Source organism: Equus przewalskii, chromosome 21 (genome assembly GCF_037783145.1).
Source record: "Equus przewalskii isolate Varuska chromosome 21, EquPr2, whole genome shotgun sequence".
Taxonomy (NCBI): Eukaryota; Metazoa; Chordata; class Mammalia; order Perissodactyla; family Equidae; genus Equus; species Equus przewalskii.
The window spans coordinates 35,153,349-35,169,807 of NC_091851.1; the positions used below are offsets into that span (position 1 = coordinate 35,153,349).

A 16,459-nucleotide genomic window follows, 5' to 3' on the forward strand; every position below is an offset into this window, starting at 1 on the left:
AGTATCTCCCAGTGCAGCAGATGAAACTGTAAGCCCCATGTCGGGAGGACCAGATCCATCTGATCCACTACAACATGTGACCAGGTGCCCTGAGGGGGGAGGATCTAGCAGGTTCACTTGGGTAGGTGGCCACTAAGAAACTGAAAAGGAGAGAATTTTCCTAGTCCCAGGCAAATAAGTTATCCCAAGGTGACCCTGCTTTCTAATGACAACCTAAGGCTGCTGTTGAAGAGGAACCCCAATAGCTCAGCTCAGGGGCAGGACCCACAGCACAGCAGACCCTCAGCCTTCCTGACATGCGCTAGCCCCGCCTTTAGGGGACATTCCTGTCCTGCGCACTCCTCCCCTCCAGCTGAGGAGTCACGGAGGAGGGTTTGGCTGTCCAAGACAGCACCACACTGCTCACCTCGTACTTATTAGGTGCAATGAAGTTTAAGGTCTCATCAGGGTCATACAGGATGGAGAAAGCCAATTCCAACACCTCCTGAAGGAGAAAGGGTTTCAGTTACTTGGAGCAATGGAATGGCCTGGGCTCTGCACACCAAGACCTTGGTCAAAGTCCTAGTAACTTGGCACCATCACCAAATGTGCTGATTCAGGTGTGATGCCATCAAGGCTCTTGGGCAAGCACACAAGTGTGGCTGGAACCTTAACTCACCCACTCTCCACCCAAGTCACTCCTAAGATGGGGTAATACTTTTAAGACGGCAGAAGTCATTTCTCAACACTCAGAACCTTTTGAATGTCAGAGTCCACGACTGTGCATCACCTTAAATGTTATCTTGGTAATTAAACTGAGAGTCTTAACAGGTTAAAAAACTACCACAACAAAAACAAATTATGGCCAAAGATGGGACAATTGGAGCATCAACAACATAACTGTAATGAATTCAAACAAATATAATTTGCCTAAATCCATAAGTTCATAATAATATGAAAAAACAAAACAAAACACATACACAAAATTGGTCACTGCTGGATACCAGGGAACTAATTCATTGTTTTAAAAGTAGGAAAGGAAAGGAAAGAATAAAATAAAAGGAAAAGCATCAAGCATTTATCCTCCTTTCTTATATAAACTGTACCACTGGGAAACCAAAAGTAGACGACAGGCAGTGTCCCTTTAGAGTAGTAGTCCAGCACTGGAACATCACCAGTCTGCAAATCTGCACTTACTAACGGGACGAGGTACTGAGCATCGACAGTCTGCCAACATCACAGAAAGATAGACAACCATACATTATGTGCCTCTTGATACAACACAATACCATCTAGGAAGTAGTCTTGCCAAAAAAAAGGGTCAAACCTGAATTGGATCAAGCCTCTAGATCTCTCTACCAACTTACAGATCTGGGGCAGAGGAACAAGCTGAACTACCCCATGGGGAGACAATCAGCAAATTTCACACTCTGGGAAACTACCAAACAAGCAACCTGGTTTCTTCAACTAATGAACTGCAGAGAGAAAAAAAGATGGAAAAGATGGAGGGGGAACTTAGGAATTAACAAACTTAAAAAGACTAAGCACAATTTGTAGATCCTATTTGGATTCTGATTTAGCAAACAAAATGGGTATGAGCGTGTGTATGTGTAGACAGGTGTGTATACATATAAACATTCATATAGCCTTCTACAGAGAAATTATGCTATTTATAAGGCAATTAGTGGAAATTCAAACATCAGTGGAATATTTGATATTAAATAACAACTTTTTCTTTTCAGATGTGCTAATAGTCTTGTGATTATATTAAGAGAGTCCTTATAATTTAGAGATACATTCTAAATATTCACTGATGAAGTGATATAACACTACAGATTTCCCTCAGTAATAAGCAGGAGGGACACGTGGATGGGTAGAGTGTGCCATGGTTGTCGAGGCTGGGTGATGTATATATGGGGGTTCTATCTATTTCTGTGTATGTTCAAAATTCTTAATAGAATGTTCAGAAATAATTTAAAGGGAGAGAGAAGGGGTGAGAGAGCATGCACCTGAAAAGCAACTACCACCGACTGTCCTCTCTGGGTGTCACTGTGACAGCGACTCAGACTCACGATCGCCTCTCCACTCACCTTGTTCTGTTTCAGAGCACTTTTCTCTTTCATGTGGGGACAATCCTTCCCAGTGACGATGGCCTTAATGTCTGCAACAGGAACTGCGAATGATGGCAATTAGTCTCCGGAAGCTTTATGCTGCCAGTTGGTCCTTGCATCACTGCTGGAAGGGAAGCCTCGGCCCCAACCTCAAAGGGCTGTCTTAGCTTAGGGAGGGTGGCCTCGTACTGCTCCCTCCTCTGTGGTCACTTCTCATGGACCAGGGCCTGTGTCCTGCTAGGCTGTATCGAATCTAACTGAGGGTTGGTTCATGGCTTTTGGACTGTTTCCCCAAGGAATGGGGCCGTGGACACTCATCTCACTTCCACTTCACAGTGACGATGATGACAACGCCCCAGAGCAAAGGGCAGCGGCAGCACTAACAGTTCCACTTACTGCCTGCCAGCCACGGTTCTAAGTGCTGTATATGCACTACTCATTCAATCCTCTTACAGGGGAAATGTGGCAATTATTCCCACTTTAGGGAAGAAACCAAGGCAGAGGGGAGAACTAACTTGCAATTAATTAGAATTAACAGCAAAGCCAGGATGTGAATCCAGCAGTCTGGCTTCAGAGCTTCTGTTCTTAACCACACCTTTCAACTTAGTCTTGCATCACCCTTTACAATCTGTAAAACCCATTTGCATCTGTGGTCTCACTGAATTCTCCAAGCAGCCCTGTGAGGTAACTGGTGAGATGATGACAGAGGAGGAAACAGGTCCAGACAGGTAACTGGCCCAAGACCAGATAATCAGTTTGGAGCAGCCAGGACTAGAACTCTGGTAGTCCAGCTACCATGACACATGAACAGAGAAATGAACCTACTCTTCTCCTGCAGGGATTCGAATGTCACCTCCCCTTGAGGGTTGTCGTCCAGGTCACCATAGTGCAGGACCTTGTGGTTCAGCGCCAAGCGGCAGTACCAAAAACGTTCTGGAACACAAGGGAAGCCAAGCAGGTGAGCAAGGACAGTGCTGGGCAAGGCCTGGGTGCACAAAAGATGAGGATGACTCGTTCCCTGCCTGCCCTGTCCACGCAGGCTCCCTCCTGGCGCAGCAGCTCTGGGTAGTAAGGGCCAGTACTTACGGCCCAGAGCGCACGCCCCTCTCACCTTGCCTTCGGCGATTCCCAATCTTTCGGAAGCTGCTGCCCTCACAGAGCCGGTTCAGGCGCTGCTGCTTGATCAGCTCAAGGATCTCGGGCTGGATCTTCTCCCTCAGCTCCCTGGGGTGGACAAGCACCAGAGTAAGAAGGTGGTCATGGGATAGCGGAGCTTTTGAAGGAAGCAGAGCTGGCACTGCACTCCCCACCCCACCAAGCCCCAGGATGGCACTTACACAATTGGCGGGGACTGGAAGTCATCCTGACTCATCCGCTCGGACTGGCGCAGTCGCAGAATCTCAGAGTAGCTCAGGCTGCGCAGTTTGCTCTTAAACTGATCCAAAGAGTTGGGTTTGGAGGGCAAAGCTCGAGTGATCTGCTCTCGGACCACTTGCATAACCTGAGAGAAAGGAAGAGGGCAGCTGCCTTGGCCCTGCTCTGATGAACAGACAGGCCGATTCTGGGGCACCGAGGCTCTGCCTCCCCCAGGGCCTGGAGCACAGCGGGTACGCAGGTATCTCCTGGGTGAATAGGAGTACCCACTTCCTAAGGCACACCTTCTCAGATGGTTATTTAGGACAAATGACTGATGGGGACAAATGCTTTATTTCTCATATATTTCAACTAGTCAATGGTGTGGTGGGATGAGCATGAGTTTTTGGAGTGAGAAAGAAATGGGTTCAGATCTTGACTCTGTCCCTTAATCTGTTTCTTGAGGAAGTCACTTCACATCCTCATGGCTCCATCTACTCATCTTCAAAGTGAGAGAAGGGAAGACACATCTTCTGATATATGTTGCCATGAGGAGTACGAGATGCTATATGGAAAGCAAGCACAGTGTAGTGTGTTCAAAAAGGTGTTAGTTCCCTAAAATGACAGCTAAAGGAAGAAACAGGATTCCACACTGCACATCCAGTGTGATCTCCACCAAAGAAGGGAAAATCCACAGGAAAAAAAGGCTAGAGGGAAACACGTAAAAATGGCCGTTGCTGGGTGGTAGAATTCTAGAGCACTTTTTCTTCTTTATACTTTACAATCTTTTACAAAGAGATGAGCAGCTTCAAACACTCCACTCCTAGATGATCAGCTTTGAGACATAGTAGTGCCCGGCAGAGTAAGTACTCAGAAAGCATCGAGGAATGGCTACTGAGCAGGTACCCGCACCATGTGTATCAGCCCAGTCCACTCCGACCTCTCCCTAACACTTCCAATTCATGAGACTGCAGCAGGCCTGCGGGAGGGGCTCAATGAACCACAGCTACTGTTGTTACGCTTACTTTCCTGTCCCCTAAGGACAACAGGAGGGCCAAGTCCTGGCTCCACTGGATAAATGAGGGGCCCAGGCCTCCAAGGGGAAGGCACCTGCTCAAGGTTACAGAGGAAGCACAACCAGAGGGGACAGAGGCTCTCCAGGCCTCAGTCTCATGCCTCAGCTCTGCAGACCAAGCTGGTTTTCAGCTCAGGGATTCCCCAGGCTCTGGCCAGCTGTCACAGACTGTCATGTGATGGTCTCCGCCCATGGGCCTCAGAGCTCTGTGATACTGACCTTGTTGAAGTCCTCGGCTGTGGCCCTCATCTCCTTCCAGGTCTTGTTCAACAGCTGGATGCAGATTCCAAAGAGCTCTTCAAATGCTCGGTCATGGGTAAAGAACATTGGGTGGTAGTCATTGCGCCCTTCATTTGCTGTGGAAGAAAAGAAACAGGGAAAGGATGAAGCTCGGAGCTCACATCCAGAAACTTTGGATCCTCTGACCAAAGTCCCAAGGAATAAAACCAGAGTGAGGACCAGGGCTAATGAGGAGTGTGGGATGGGCCTTTCTCTTCTTCCTTAGCTTTCTTCTCCAGGGCACTTTCGGTCCGGCTCTACCCTGTTATAGACTCAGCTAGCACTTACACACAGGAGTAAATGGATGGTGGCGCAGCTCTTGAATACACTCAAATTACCAGCGCAGCAAAGCAACAGCCATGATTCGCATAAACAAGGATAAGATGGATTACAGCTCACTCACTAGTTTAAACAAAAGCACGTACGGTTGTCCAGTCCCACTGACACCTAACTTTATAACTTCGAGTCTCACCAGGCTCTTGATCACAAGGAATGGCTGAAGGAAGAGAGGGAGCTGCACGGACTTACGTAGTTCCCCAACCTGTAGGATTTCACAGAGCATTTTGGTGAGCTCAATGGCACTGCGGCCAAAGGGGCATTCATGTTTGTCTTCTCGGCTGCTGTTCTCCAAGACAATCTATGGGGAGAAGAGGAGAGGGAGGATGAGGGAGGTAGGCAAAAGAGGTGGCACTGGGACTGAGAAAGCTGGCTCCCAGCCTTTACCCGGATGTAGGTGTCCTGATGGAATTTAGCCAAGTACAGCATGTTGTCTAAGGCCAGCATTCCAGGAGGAGTCTGGGTAAAGTCCATTGCTGGGTTGATATGGTTCTGGAGAAATAAAGAAACCTGATTTGAGGATTTGAGACAGGGTCGTTTCCCTGTGTGTGGTATCACCTGAGGGCACGCCCTACTGCCCCTCCTCTGCATGCCACTAGCACGTGGTCCCTACCTCTGTCACAGTTCTTTCCACATGCCCGTCTCTACTAGGAGCCTGAGCTCTTGAGCACTGGACTGCAGCCAACTCATCTTGTATCCCCAGCGCCTAGCATACTGCTGGGCACTGAGCGGGCGCACAAAAAAGATTTAATTGCATTAACTCCATCCTCAAGCTGTATTCTATCACGAAATATCCATTCAAGCTTTTCAAAGAACCTAGTAGCTGCTTTGGAGAGAGGACCAGCGCCCTCTCCGCCACCTAGCTGACCTCCTGGGCCCTCCTACAGATGGGTTTGTTTCATAAGGCCAAATGTTACACATAAACTTGTGAACTCGCCACTGCAAAGCTAACCAAGCATCAAGGCCCTTCCAGCTTCTTAGTCTCATGTATTCCAGGGCCACCGTTATGAAGGACGGGTTCTCAAGACTGTCTGAGTGGGACCTCTGACTTCCCACCCGGGGAGAAGGCCCACCAACGTCTGCGTTTTGAAAAACTTACGGTAAACCCCAGCATTTTGTAGTCCTTGGTGTACATGGCTTTGCGTTTTTCAGTCCCACTCCCAGGAACATTGCTAGGGTCAGACTCAGCATCAAAGGCAATCCTCCTCAGTTCAAATATGATGTCTCTCTGAGCCTGAAAGGTGAGACAGACAGTCAGCAGGGGAATCAGCTACCCAAGGGAAGCAAGAAAAAGAAAGAGGGGGTCAGGCTTTTCTGGGCAGACCTCTGGACCCAAACATCTCTGAAGAGGCATCTCCTCTACTGAGCAGCACAGAGACGGGCTTGGCCCAGAGAGGCACTCAGCAGGAGGAGATCACGGGGAGGTGCCGGTCTAGACTCGCCAGAGCAGACACAAACGATTTCTGCAGACACTACCAAGTGTAGTGCCTGGCACACAGCAGGTGCTCAATACATACACCACGGGGGGAATGCACCACTTCCATGAGAAAACAGCACGCTATTTAAGCCAGGAAAGCTCTGCCCTACTTGGCACCTACCTGGTCATTGGGGTCCATCTTAGTCATCATCCTTTCTTCCAGAAGGTTAAAGGTCAGTACTTGGAGGACATACAGCTGATGGGCCATCTCGGTTTTGATGGGGCGGTTCCCTCGGATCACATGCTGGAAAAAGCAAAGGCAGGGAGCAGGGGGCTGAAATTATTTTCTTTCACATCCTTGTTGGTGAAAAAGAACGTATGCTGGGCAGGGAACAGGGCTTTCCTCCCACACACAGGGACTTCATGTTCTAGAAGGGGATGGAGCATGAATGGGCTTGATTCAGGCAGAGATGATTCACTGCAGGCCCGAAGGGCACCATCCCTTTCTCTGCACTTCCCTGGGCAAGGAAGCGGAATGAAGGGCAGAGGCTGCACCCGGCCACGCCAAAGATGTGGGAGGCACCCCATGAAGATTATGACATGGGAGGTCAGCGGCTGGACCTTACTCCAAGCAGGCACAGGACTATTCAATCCAACACAATAGACAGTGTGTACAGAGAAGATTCGCTTGCAGAATTGGACAGTATCGTTCTTTTGTCTTCCCTTAGAAAAATAAAACGTTTCAGATGGCCTCACCAAGTGGAGAGGCTTTAGAAAAGGTCACTTCCTCTCAATGATATTGAGACACCTACACAGAGGGAGACACGTAACACTCCCTGTCCGACCCCCCACACTGCCCCTCCCTTTCTCTCCTACATGTGTCCTTCTCCTTCTCTCCTGTCACTCGCTGCATGTCCCCCTCCCCGCGTCCCCTGCGTCCCCACAGCATGTCCCTCTCCCTCCTCTAACTCCGTCCCCCACCTGTCTCTCCATGGCCCCCACCTCTCCTCTCAGTTCGTCAGCTCCTCCCTGTCCCTCTGGTACCCACCCCACCTCGGGTCCCCTCTCCTCTCACGCTCCATCTCTGTCTTTTTCTGGCATGCTACCTCTCCCTCTGTCCCTCCGGGCTCATCAATGCTGGGTGTGCTTTTGTCTCTTGCTGTCCTTTCTCACTCCCATGATAGCCTGCTCTTTCCTGCTTGCTCCTTCGTATTCCTCTCTCCCTCTGTGTCTCAGCACCATCTCGAATCCTGTCACTCTTGATCTTTTCTCACCCAAATGAGACTCTTGCCCAGTTTCCTACCTGCAGCACCTCTGTGTCCTTCACGTTCTCTGACTCAGTCCAGCTCGACGTCTCTAGAGCTGTGGTGTCCAATATGGTAGCCACTAGCCATATGTGGCTATATGTATTTAAGTCAGTTAAAATTAATTTATGTTAAAAATTCAGGTCCTCAGTCACACTAGCCACATTTTAAGCTCAACAGGTCCATGTGGCTAGCGGCTACCACCCAATGCTGGAGTAGATGCAGCATATTTCCATTACCACAGGAAGTTCTACCGGATAGCCTGGCTCTAGGGCTCTCTAACTCTAGATCAATGTCTTTTTAGAACCCCCTCCAACTTTAGATCAGCTCTCTCTAGAGCTTGCTCTGGCTTGAGATCAATCTCTTTTGACCAATTTGGTAGCCATTAGCCACATGTGGCTGCTGAACACTTGAAATGTGGCTAGTCCAAATTGAGATGTGCTCTAAATGTAAAATGCACACGGGAACTCAAAGCCTTAAGATGAAAAAAGAAAATGTAAAATATCGCATTAATAATTTTTTCTATTGGTTCCATGTTGAAACCATAGTATTTTGGACGTATTCGGTTAAATGAAATATATTATTGAAATTAACTCCCCCCATTCCTTTCTCAATGTTGCTACCAGAGCATTTAAACAGTGGCTCGCGGTATTTCCCACTGGACGGCTCTGCTCTAGACCTCCTCTCCCCACCGTGTGACTCCACGGTGTTCTTCCTTTCTCTGTCTCTTTCTTTCTCCAGATCTGCACAGCCCAAAAGAACAGCCACAAGCCACATGTGGGTATTTAAATTTAAACTGAAACTTTAAAAAATTACAATTTCAGTTCCCCAGTCCCACTAAACACATTTCAAGTGCTCAATAGCCACACATGGCTGGTGGCTAGCACTTTGAACAGCACTTCCACAACTGCAGAAAGTTCTCAGGGACAACGCTGCCCCTGATCTCTCGCTGGAGTGTATGCTAAGGCCCTCACCTCCTCCCCGTGAACGGTGACTGTTTCCAGCCCTCTCTAGCTCCCTCTCTGTCACATGCATGCCCGCTTGTCTCTCCAGCAAGAGGTCTCTCTCCTTAGACCAGTCTCAGTGTTTCTCTCCCTCTCCCCAAGCTTTCCATTCTCTGCCCTGCTCCTCGGCCTCCCTCACTTCCCTTTCCTCCCCTCTCCCCAGCCTCTCAATGCCCAGGGGCTTTTCTCTGCCATGGCTACTTTCGCCCCCTCCACACCTCCTCTTTTGCCTCACTCTGAGCCTCCTCCTTTCTCTATGTTCCCTCCCCCTGCCACTCTGATTTCTCCCTACTTGTCTATCCCTATTCCTTCTTCCTTACCTCTCTCCATAGTTCATAAAACTGCTTTGAAGTTAATGTGATACTGGTTTTCATTCACTTTAATCCCCCTTTCTCAAACTTAGAGGCATCACAGCGGGAAGGTGATCACCCCAGCCATCAACAGCTTAACCAAGTACAGCTCCAGTCTGATGAGTTACGGCCTCAGAGGTTTTACGTGAGGTCTTATTTGACTGTCAAATATCTTGAGGCGAACGCTCTTTGGCCTGACTCAGTTAAATAGCTGGACTTACGTGAGCATGCATTAACCATTTCCTAGTGGACCATTTCTGTCCTGAGTCCTGACACTGAGCTGTCTTCTGTAGTGGAATCTTCACTTGTTTACCAGGTTTGTCCAGAAACAACCTGAACTTCTAACCCTCTTTAGGTAAATAATAAGCCTCAAAATTCATTAAATTTCCCTCAGAAGGACATCGTCACTCCCACACATGCAGAGGACAGCGCCCAGGGCAGCTGCTCGGGGAAAGTGGACAAGAATGCATGGGAACCTGTGCACCCCCCGTCACTTGCAGGCAGAGTGCTCAAGCATTTGCTCGGGTTCCTCCTGCCAGACTGGTGGTGGGCTGTGACAAAGGAAATGGCCAGCAGGCAGGAGCTAGTTCGGCAAGGTGAAGTCTGGCAGGCTCTGTGTGTTTAGAGAAGCTGACTGCCCCACTTCACAAGTGCTCAGAGTTTGCTTCTTGAATTCTGTCACCTTTGTATCCTGTTCACAGTCATAGAACTGCCAATACGAGTGGAGTGCTTACCAAGTGCCAGGCCCCCTGCCAAGCACTGTGTTTACATTAGCTCATTTCATCCTCACCTCAAGATGAGCAAGTGGAAGCCCTGAGAAGTGAAGTGAATTCCTCAAGATCAAAGACTGGTTAATGGCAGAGTCGGGGCCGGTGACTCCAAAGTTCATGTTCAGAATTATTAAGACTTTCACACTTGACTCCTGATGTCTCATTTTATTCCCTTCACTGTGGTCTCCTAGTTTTCCCTTGTTTTTGACAACTGATAACATGGCTTCCTTTTAATCCAGACCCTTGGCTCTCTTCCACCTCACAAAACCACCCTGGTAACAGGGAATCAGATCTCTTTCCTGATGCCTCCTCGTCCCCACCACCTCCTGCACCTCCCTCATACGCCCCCCAGGAAACACACAGATCTTACTACAATGCCAGTCTGGTTATTTCACGATCCTGATTACATCCCCTCAACTGCCCTGGGGAAAAAAGACTCAGGCCCTACTTGATCCGGTCTGTGCCACTTCTCCAGCCTCATGACAGATCTACTCCTTGCCCCACTTTCTACCCGACCACACACTCCTTCCAGGTTCCAGCCACCCCTGGCCAGAATTCCTTTGCTTCTTGGTCTCCTTACTTATCCTCAGCCTCACCTGCAGACATTCCTCTAAGGGGTTCCTGAGACCTCCCCTTCACGGCAGGACTGATGGCTCCTCCTCTGAAATCTCCGAGACCATTATCTATGGAACCACCGACCACCCGATGCTATGACCACTCGCTTTCCTACTGGGCCAGAAGCTCTTTGAGAGCAAACACACCACCTTATTCATTCCTAGTAGTGCCCCACAATTTAGTTTTATGGTTGGTGTTAGTTGAATGAATTACTTTCCTCTTTTGTGCCTATTTTAACACATTCCCTCTGGATAAAAATGTTTGGAGTTGCAGGGCAACAAACAGGAGAGCTGGCCTCAGTACCTCCTTAGAGGCTCTGCAATTCCTGGTGAGATGGCCTCCTAGAGACAGCTTTGCTTATAGAGGATTACCAGAAACAGCTTTCCAGCTTAAGAAGTGTTTAGTACCTATTGGTAAGTTCCCTCTGAGTGCCCTCCCCACTCAATTTAAATAATGACGACGATATAAGTATGATAAGAGTTGTAATTGCTATTAACAGCAGCAAAACAACAAGAGTAACAAAATACAGTGTGTTCTGGAAACTTACATTCAGGATTATGGATCGAAGGTGCTTCTGTGCAAATGCATTGGCCATATCCTGTTGAGAAAAATAAGCAAACATAAGGCAAGGTGGCAGGCACACAGCTGTGACAACTGTCACGGGAAGATGATGTTATAGCCCTGGAGCTTTTTCTCTTAAATTTTTTTCATTTTAAATGAAAAGTGGGCAAATGGGAAAAAAATGCATGGACCATCAAATGCATTTTATACTCTGAAAAACTCCCTCACTTTTTTTGTGAGTAAAAATGAACTCAAATGGAGTTTCCCTCCCGAGTGGCACAATCAATCGCATCATCTTCAAAGAGGGACGAGGACTGCTTCAGGACGAGACGCTTGTGTTACGAGGATGCTGGGTGACAGACAACACACACGGAGCACAGAGCAGTGTGATGGTTCCCAAGCCACATGCACTGTTCCAGGCAGCACCCACCGAGGCCAGAAGGGACTCTACGGAAACCCTGACTCCAAGCCGAGGACATGGCTTTGGCCCCAGCAGTCCCTTCCAGCCCCCAGCGGCCCCCTGCAGATGGAGTGGGGTGCAGACACTCTGAAATAGTAAGTGGTCCATAATTGACTTCTGACTGGCTTAGAGAACAACCTGCTGGGCGCATTTGGGTCATTTTTCATAATAGGGTCCCTTTTTTTTATTACATTTGCTTCAGATTTTGACAGTAATACTTTATTTGTTTAGCACAGTCAGGAAGTAAAGTATTCTACATAGGTGACTCAGGGAGCATAAGGGTCCTTTCAGAACCTTATTTTGACCATTCTTATGCAAATCTTCTAAAAATATATGCTATACATTTCTCTATTTCTGAAGAGACAAGGGTGATTATAATTTAATCATCACCAAGGACTTGGCTTCATCAAAAGGAACCTCAGTTATTATTCCATGTTGTGACACCGTAATACGCTAAATAGCTACTGAATGTGAAGCTATTTTCCACTAAACAAAATGGTCCCAGGTTACCATGCTTTTAATTTTTCTGACAGCTTTTCATAATTCTTCTGTCTCCTCCTTCCAATGTCAGCCATCGCTTCTTATAAGGTTAATTAGTATGACTTCACTTTCTAAACTGCTGCCTTAATTTAATTTTATAGATAATTCTAAATCAATGGGCCTGAGGGAGCTGTCACACCTCTCCAATGGAGCAATATCCGTGAGTGCTGTCATTTTTCTCAGAGCTGAAAGGCCTTTCTCTCTCACTTCTAGATTTCTAGCCATATTCCAAATGGCTGACACTGCCAGGAACATGAAGTTTTGCCTTGCGTTCCTTGAGCGCACACTGGCTGCCAGACGGGGAAGGTGGCCTGGAAACTTTGGTAGCTGTAGGAGGTCGGCTTGAGATTAAACCTCGCTGTGGACAGCTCACAAAGTGGGTAATTGATAGTGGTCTGCTGCTGGAATATAAAGGACGTAGAGCAAAGCTTCCCTGTGGTGCTAGGGGAAGCACTCATCCTCTTTCAGAGCCTCGCGAGCTGACCTCTCTAAAGATCCCTCTAAGCAAGAAGCGAGGATCCAATTCCTTTCTGTCAATTCAACACCTTGCCAAATTCCTACAGCCCAGTAAACGTCCAAAAGGGCGTAGATTTACCTTCACTCTTTGCTACACCAAGCTGGAGGGCGATGCACTGTGCTATCATCTAGATGAAAGTCACAGGCTATTTCTGACTCTGATCTTCCCTGGCTGAACCACAGACCCACGTAAAGGCAACTGACAAAGGAAAGACGGGGCCACATTCCCTGGGGCAGGCGTCCCCTTACTCCTTTATGTGACTCTAATCTGCAGTACGTCCCCAAGTGTCCTGATGAATGACATTTACAGCACATCTTTCCCTGTTGGAGCTCGAACACCTAGATCAGATCATGAGATTCTTGCCCAGCTCTGACCTCCCCACCTGGAAGAGAGCCAAGGCCCTCTCACATGGCGGTGCTACTTACAGTGACAGGCAGGTCTAGAGGATTAAGGTGCTTGTCCTGTCGCAGAAAGCAAAAAGCACAGAGAGAAGCAGATGGAAGAATGAGCTTTCAGCTTACATTCAAAACAGGACTACGAAGGAAGAGATTAACAGAGCAAAGCCATCCAAGACAGACAAGGACAGACAGACCCACAAATGCTCCTGGTCCTCCCACTAGAATCTACCAAGAGCATGGTACACGATCCCATGTGAATTTCAAACTGCTAAGCCCATAGTATTGAGAGAGAACTAAAAAGTCTTTCTTTTGTACACCACTTGGGCTTTTACCAGAGAAAGCTAGAATGTTAGAGTTGGAAGGACCCTTACAGCTCATTTAATCTGGCCCTTTCATTTTACAGACAGAGACACTGAGACCTGGAGAGGCTAAAGCAGGTGCCCAGTCAGTGGCAGGAAAAGTCCTCAGCCCCAGGGCCCTGGACCCTCAGGCCAGTGCTTGTTCCACTGCCCAGAGGATTCCTCGTTTCCTCACTTGTACAACAGGGGTCTTGTTTTTTCTCTTGACATCCTTGTGAAGTAAACGAGGCAGATATTGTTGCTCCCCTATTACAGGTGAGGAAACTGAGGTTCAGAGAAGTAGAGCAATCTGCATAATGTCACACAGCTAAATAGTAGGGGAAGAAAGAAGTTTAGAACCTGGATCAGAAGATCATCATTCATGAAACTTTGTGCTAAGTCCCTCCACTCTTGCTTCCTTAAGTAAGGATCTCATTTGTTTTGGTCTCCTTGGACTCCGCAGTGATGCCTAGAGGATCTCCTCTCCCTTCTTATTCATCCTCTAACCCAGAGGTCGGCAAACTAAGGCCAAATTAGGCTCGTCACTGGTTTGTATATAAAGTCTTACTGAAAGACAGCCACACCCATTTCTTTACCTACCATTGAGGCTGCTTTTGGCTACAATGGCAAGGTTGAACAGTTGCCACATAGACCATAAGGCCCACAAAGTGAAAAATATTTATTCTCTGTCCCTTTAGAGGAAAAAGTTTACAGGTCCCTGCTCTAACCCAAGGCCCAGCTGGTTTCCCTCCTAGCTCTTCCCTGGGTCTTTCTTAGCAAAGCCACTCTGATGGCTCTGACCACAGAGGAACAGGAGGAAGGACTCTGGGAAAACGGCTGGGTTTCTGCTCTCTGTACAGCAAAAGCTGGATAGGCAAGAATTCTTCTCTTGGAAGAGCCCAGACGAAAAGTTTGAAAAGGCAGCCACAGACCTGTCGCTTGTCCTCAGGAGCCTTCAGAAAAAGTGCGTTAATCAGTGCAATGGCGTAGGTCTGAATCTCCTGGTTGGAGCTGTGTCAATGGAGAAAGAAGGCAGAGGGAGATTAGAAGACTGACCAGCAAGGTGATGCTTAGAGATGGTTTAAAACAATCACTCGCAGATTGTAATCAAATAAATAATCTGGGGCTAAATCTCAAAAGCCTTACAAGTGGGCATCCTCCTTGACCCAGCAATTCCACTAATTTATACAAAGACAGTAATCGGATTGCTGCACAAGATGTACTGGCAAGGTGTTTCATTAAAGTACTAACAAAAAAAGAAAGAACAGTAAATAACCCAAATGTCCACATTAGCAACTCTGCTTATCTACATTAAAATCCTAAGCAGTCATTAGCACATTTTAGAATAAAGGTTCTTCACTTGGAATTCAGGGATGAGTTTAGAGTGTCTGTGAACCCTAGAAATGGTGCAGAAATTATTCCATGAGTTGGCTGACTATGTGTTATTTTTTCCAAGGAGGTGAGAATCCATAACTGTTACTGGATTTTCAAAGGCATCCGGGATGCAAAAAAGATTTAGAACTACCCTTTTAGAAGAATCTTTGACATGGGGAAATGTTCAAGATATATTATTCTGTAAAAAAGTCAAGGTATACATAGCATGTATAGAAAGATTCCAATTTTGTTAAAAACATGCATAGAAAAAAATACTGGCAGGATAGTCAATTTAATGTTAACAGTGGTTATGTCTGGAGGTGGGATAATAGGCAAATGATTTACTTTTTGTGGTTTCCTGTGTTTTCAAAGTCTTCAACTACAAACTTATTTTATTTTAAACAAACAAAATAACTACAACCATTCTCTGGAATCTTATAATCCTGGCACTTGATAAGACGTCTCCACTTGCCACGTTGTGGATGCATTCTACGGCTCTCTTTGCAGGCGGGCTAATGGACTTCCTGGTCAGGCAGGGGGGACCCTTGGAAGTCTAATGGAGGGCCCTAAGTGTCTCTCAGCCCAAACAGCAGAGGCATAATTTCTGGTCATGGCTATGGGTTGAAAGTATTCACAGACTGACCCCTAAGAAATGCCATGTTCTTCCACCATCCTTAGGGAGTCAACCGGATCCTTCCCAATTCAGAAACAAAGAAACAGAGGTAAGTCTGAGGTCAGGTAAATCATAATTCTCTATCTGGACTTTATAATGGTGCCCTCACTTCAATCAACCTTTTTGGCTTTTTGTGTGTGAAAACAGGCTGAAGAATTCCTTAGAAGCGACAAGGAGAAATCAGAGCTGCAAATCTCCTTGTGCTTTCTTTTTACTTGGATTAGTGGGGAGGTACAGGTTGGGAGCACAGCTGAGTAAAGACAAGGCTGCTATAAACAACCAAATCTGGGAGTTATGGCTTCCGCTGGAACTGGCAGGGCATCCTGCAGGCATTCTGCCAGCGTCCAACTCGCTAGAAGGGAGCAAGAGTCAGAAAGGAATAGCAGGATCACCACCCTGGTTCTGGGAAGTCCAGTCCCTTGAAATTGTACAGAATGATTGAAAGCGAAGTAAAAAGAATGGAGAGGATAGGAACAGTGCTCCAAAGGGTTCATCTTTCTTCTGGTTTTGTTTATCATGTGGAAAAATGTTTTAGGATGTGACAAGCTTCTTAAAAAACAAACAAAAGCAAAAAACTCCTGAATTTATTGAATAGCTATCCTGTACTGGCCACCGTGCTAAACCTTTTATCTCCTTTGATCCTAACAAGTCTGAGAGGTGGGGATGATTAACCCCAGTCTAGAGATGAGGAAACTGAGGCCAGAAGAGACTAGGCAACTTGCTGAAGGCGGAGACCCAGTATGCAGTAGGGCCTGGATTTGAACTGATATCCTGAACTCACACCCTATACAATACTCCTTGCTACCCTCCACGGCATACTGTTAGTTCAGAAAGTGTTCATTCAACAAATAGTAATTGAGAGTCTACTTAAATCAAAGCAGGGGATACAAAACAGATTGGTCCCTGTTCTCACAGAGCTCAAAGTTTAAAATGGGACATGGATAATAAAAATACAGTATTTTATATAAATATAATTATCGAAGGTACAGAGACTACTTAAGCCAT

The 16,459-nt window shown here is 47.0% G+C and overlaps 1 protein-coding gene across 11 annotated transcripts in view; it reads right to left on the reverse strand.

The window, feature by feature from the left end:
* ELMO2 (engulfment and cell motility 2) overlaps positions 1-16,459 on the reverse strand; it is a 37,816-nt gene that overhangs the window by 2,251 nt on the left and 19,106 nt on the right. For 6 of the 11 annotated variants that reach the window (XM_008521633.2, XM_070589343.1, XM_070589347.1 and 3 more), the window contains 12 exons: positions 14,340-14,418; positions 11,141-11,191; positions 6,732-6,854; positions 6,233-6,367; positions 5,521-5,625; positions 5,326-5,434; positions 4,738-4,874; positions 3,428-3,591; positions 3,202-3,314; positions 2,916-3,023; positions 2,070-2,152; positions 407-484 (listed from right to left, as the gene is read on the reverse strand). In XM_008521633.2, the coding sequence (XP_008519855.1) occupies positions 407-484; positions 2,070-2,152; positions 2,916-3,023; positions 3,202-3,314; positions 3,428-3,591; positions 4,738-4,874; positions 5,326-5,434; positions 5,521-5,625; positions 6,233-6,367; positions 6,732-6,854; positions 11,141-11,191; positions 14,340-14,418 (1,285 nt within the window). Of the gene's footprint in view, positions 1-406; positions 485-2,069; positions 2,153-2,915; positions 3,024-3,201; positions 3,315-3,427; positions 3,592-4,737; positions 4,875-5,325; positions 5,435-5,520; positions 5,626-6,232; positions 6,368-6,731; positions 6,855-11,140; positions 11,192-13,096; positions 13,133-14,339; positions 14,419-16,459 lie in introns of all 11 variants that reach the window. The other 5 variants (XM_070589340.1, XM_070589342.1, XM_070589341.1 and 2 more) reach the window with 1 other exon arrangement.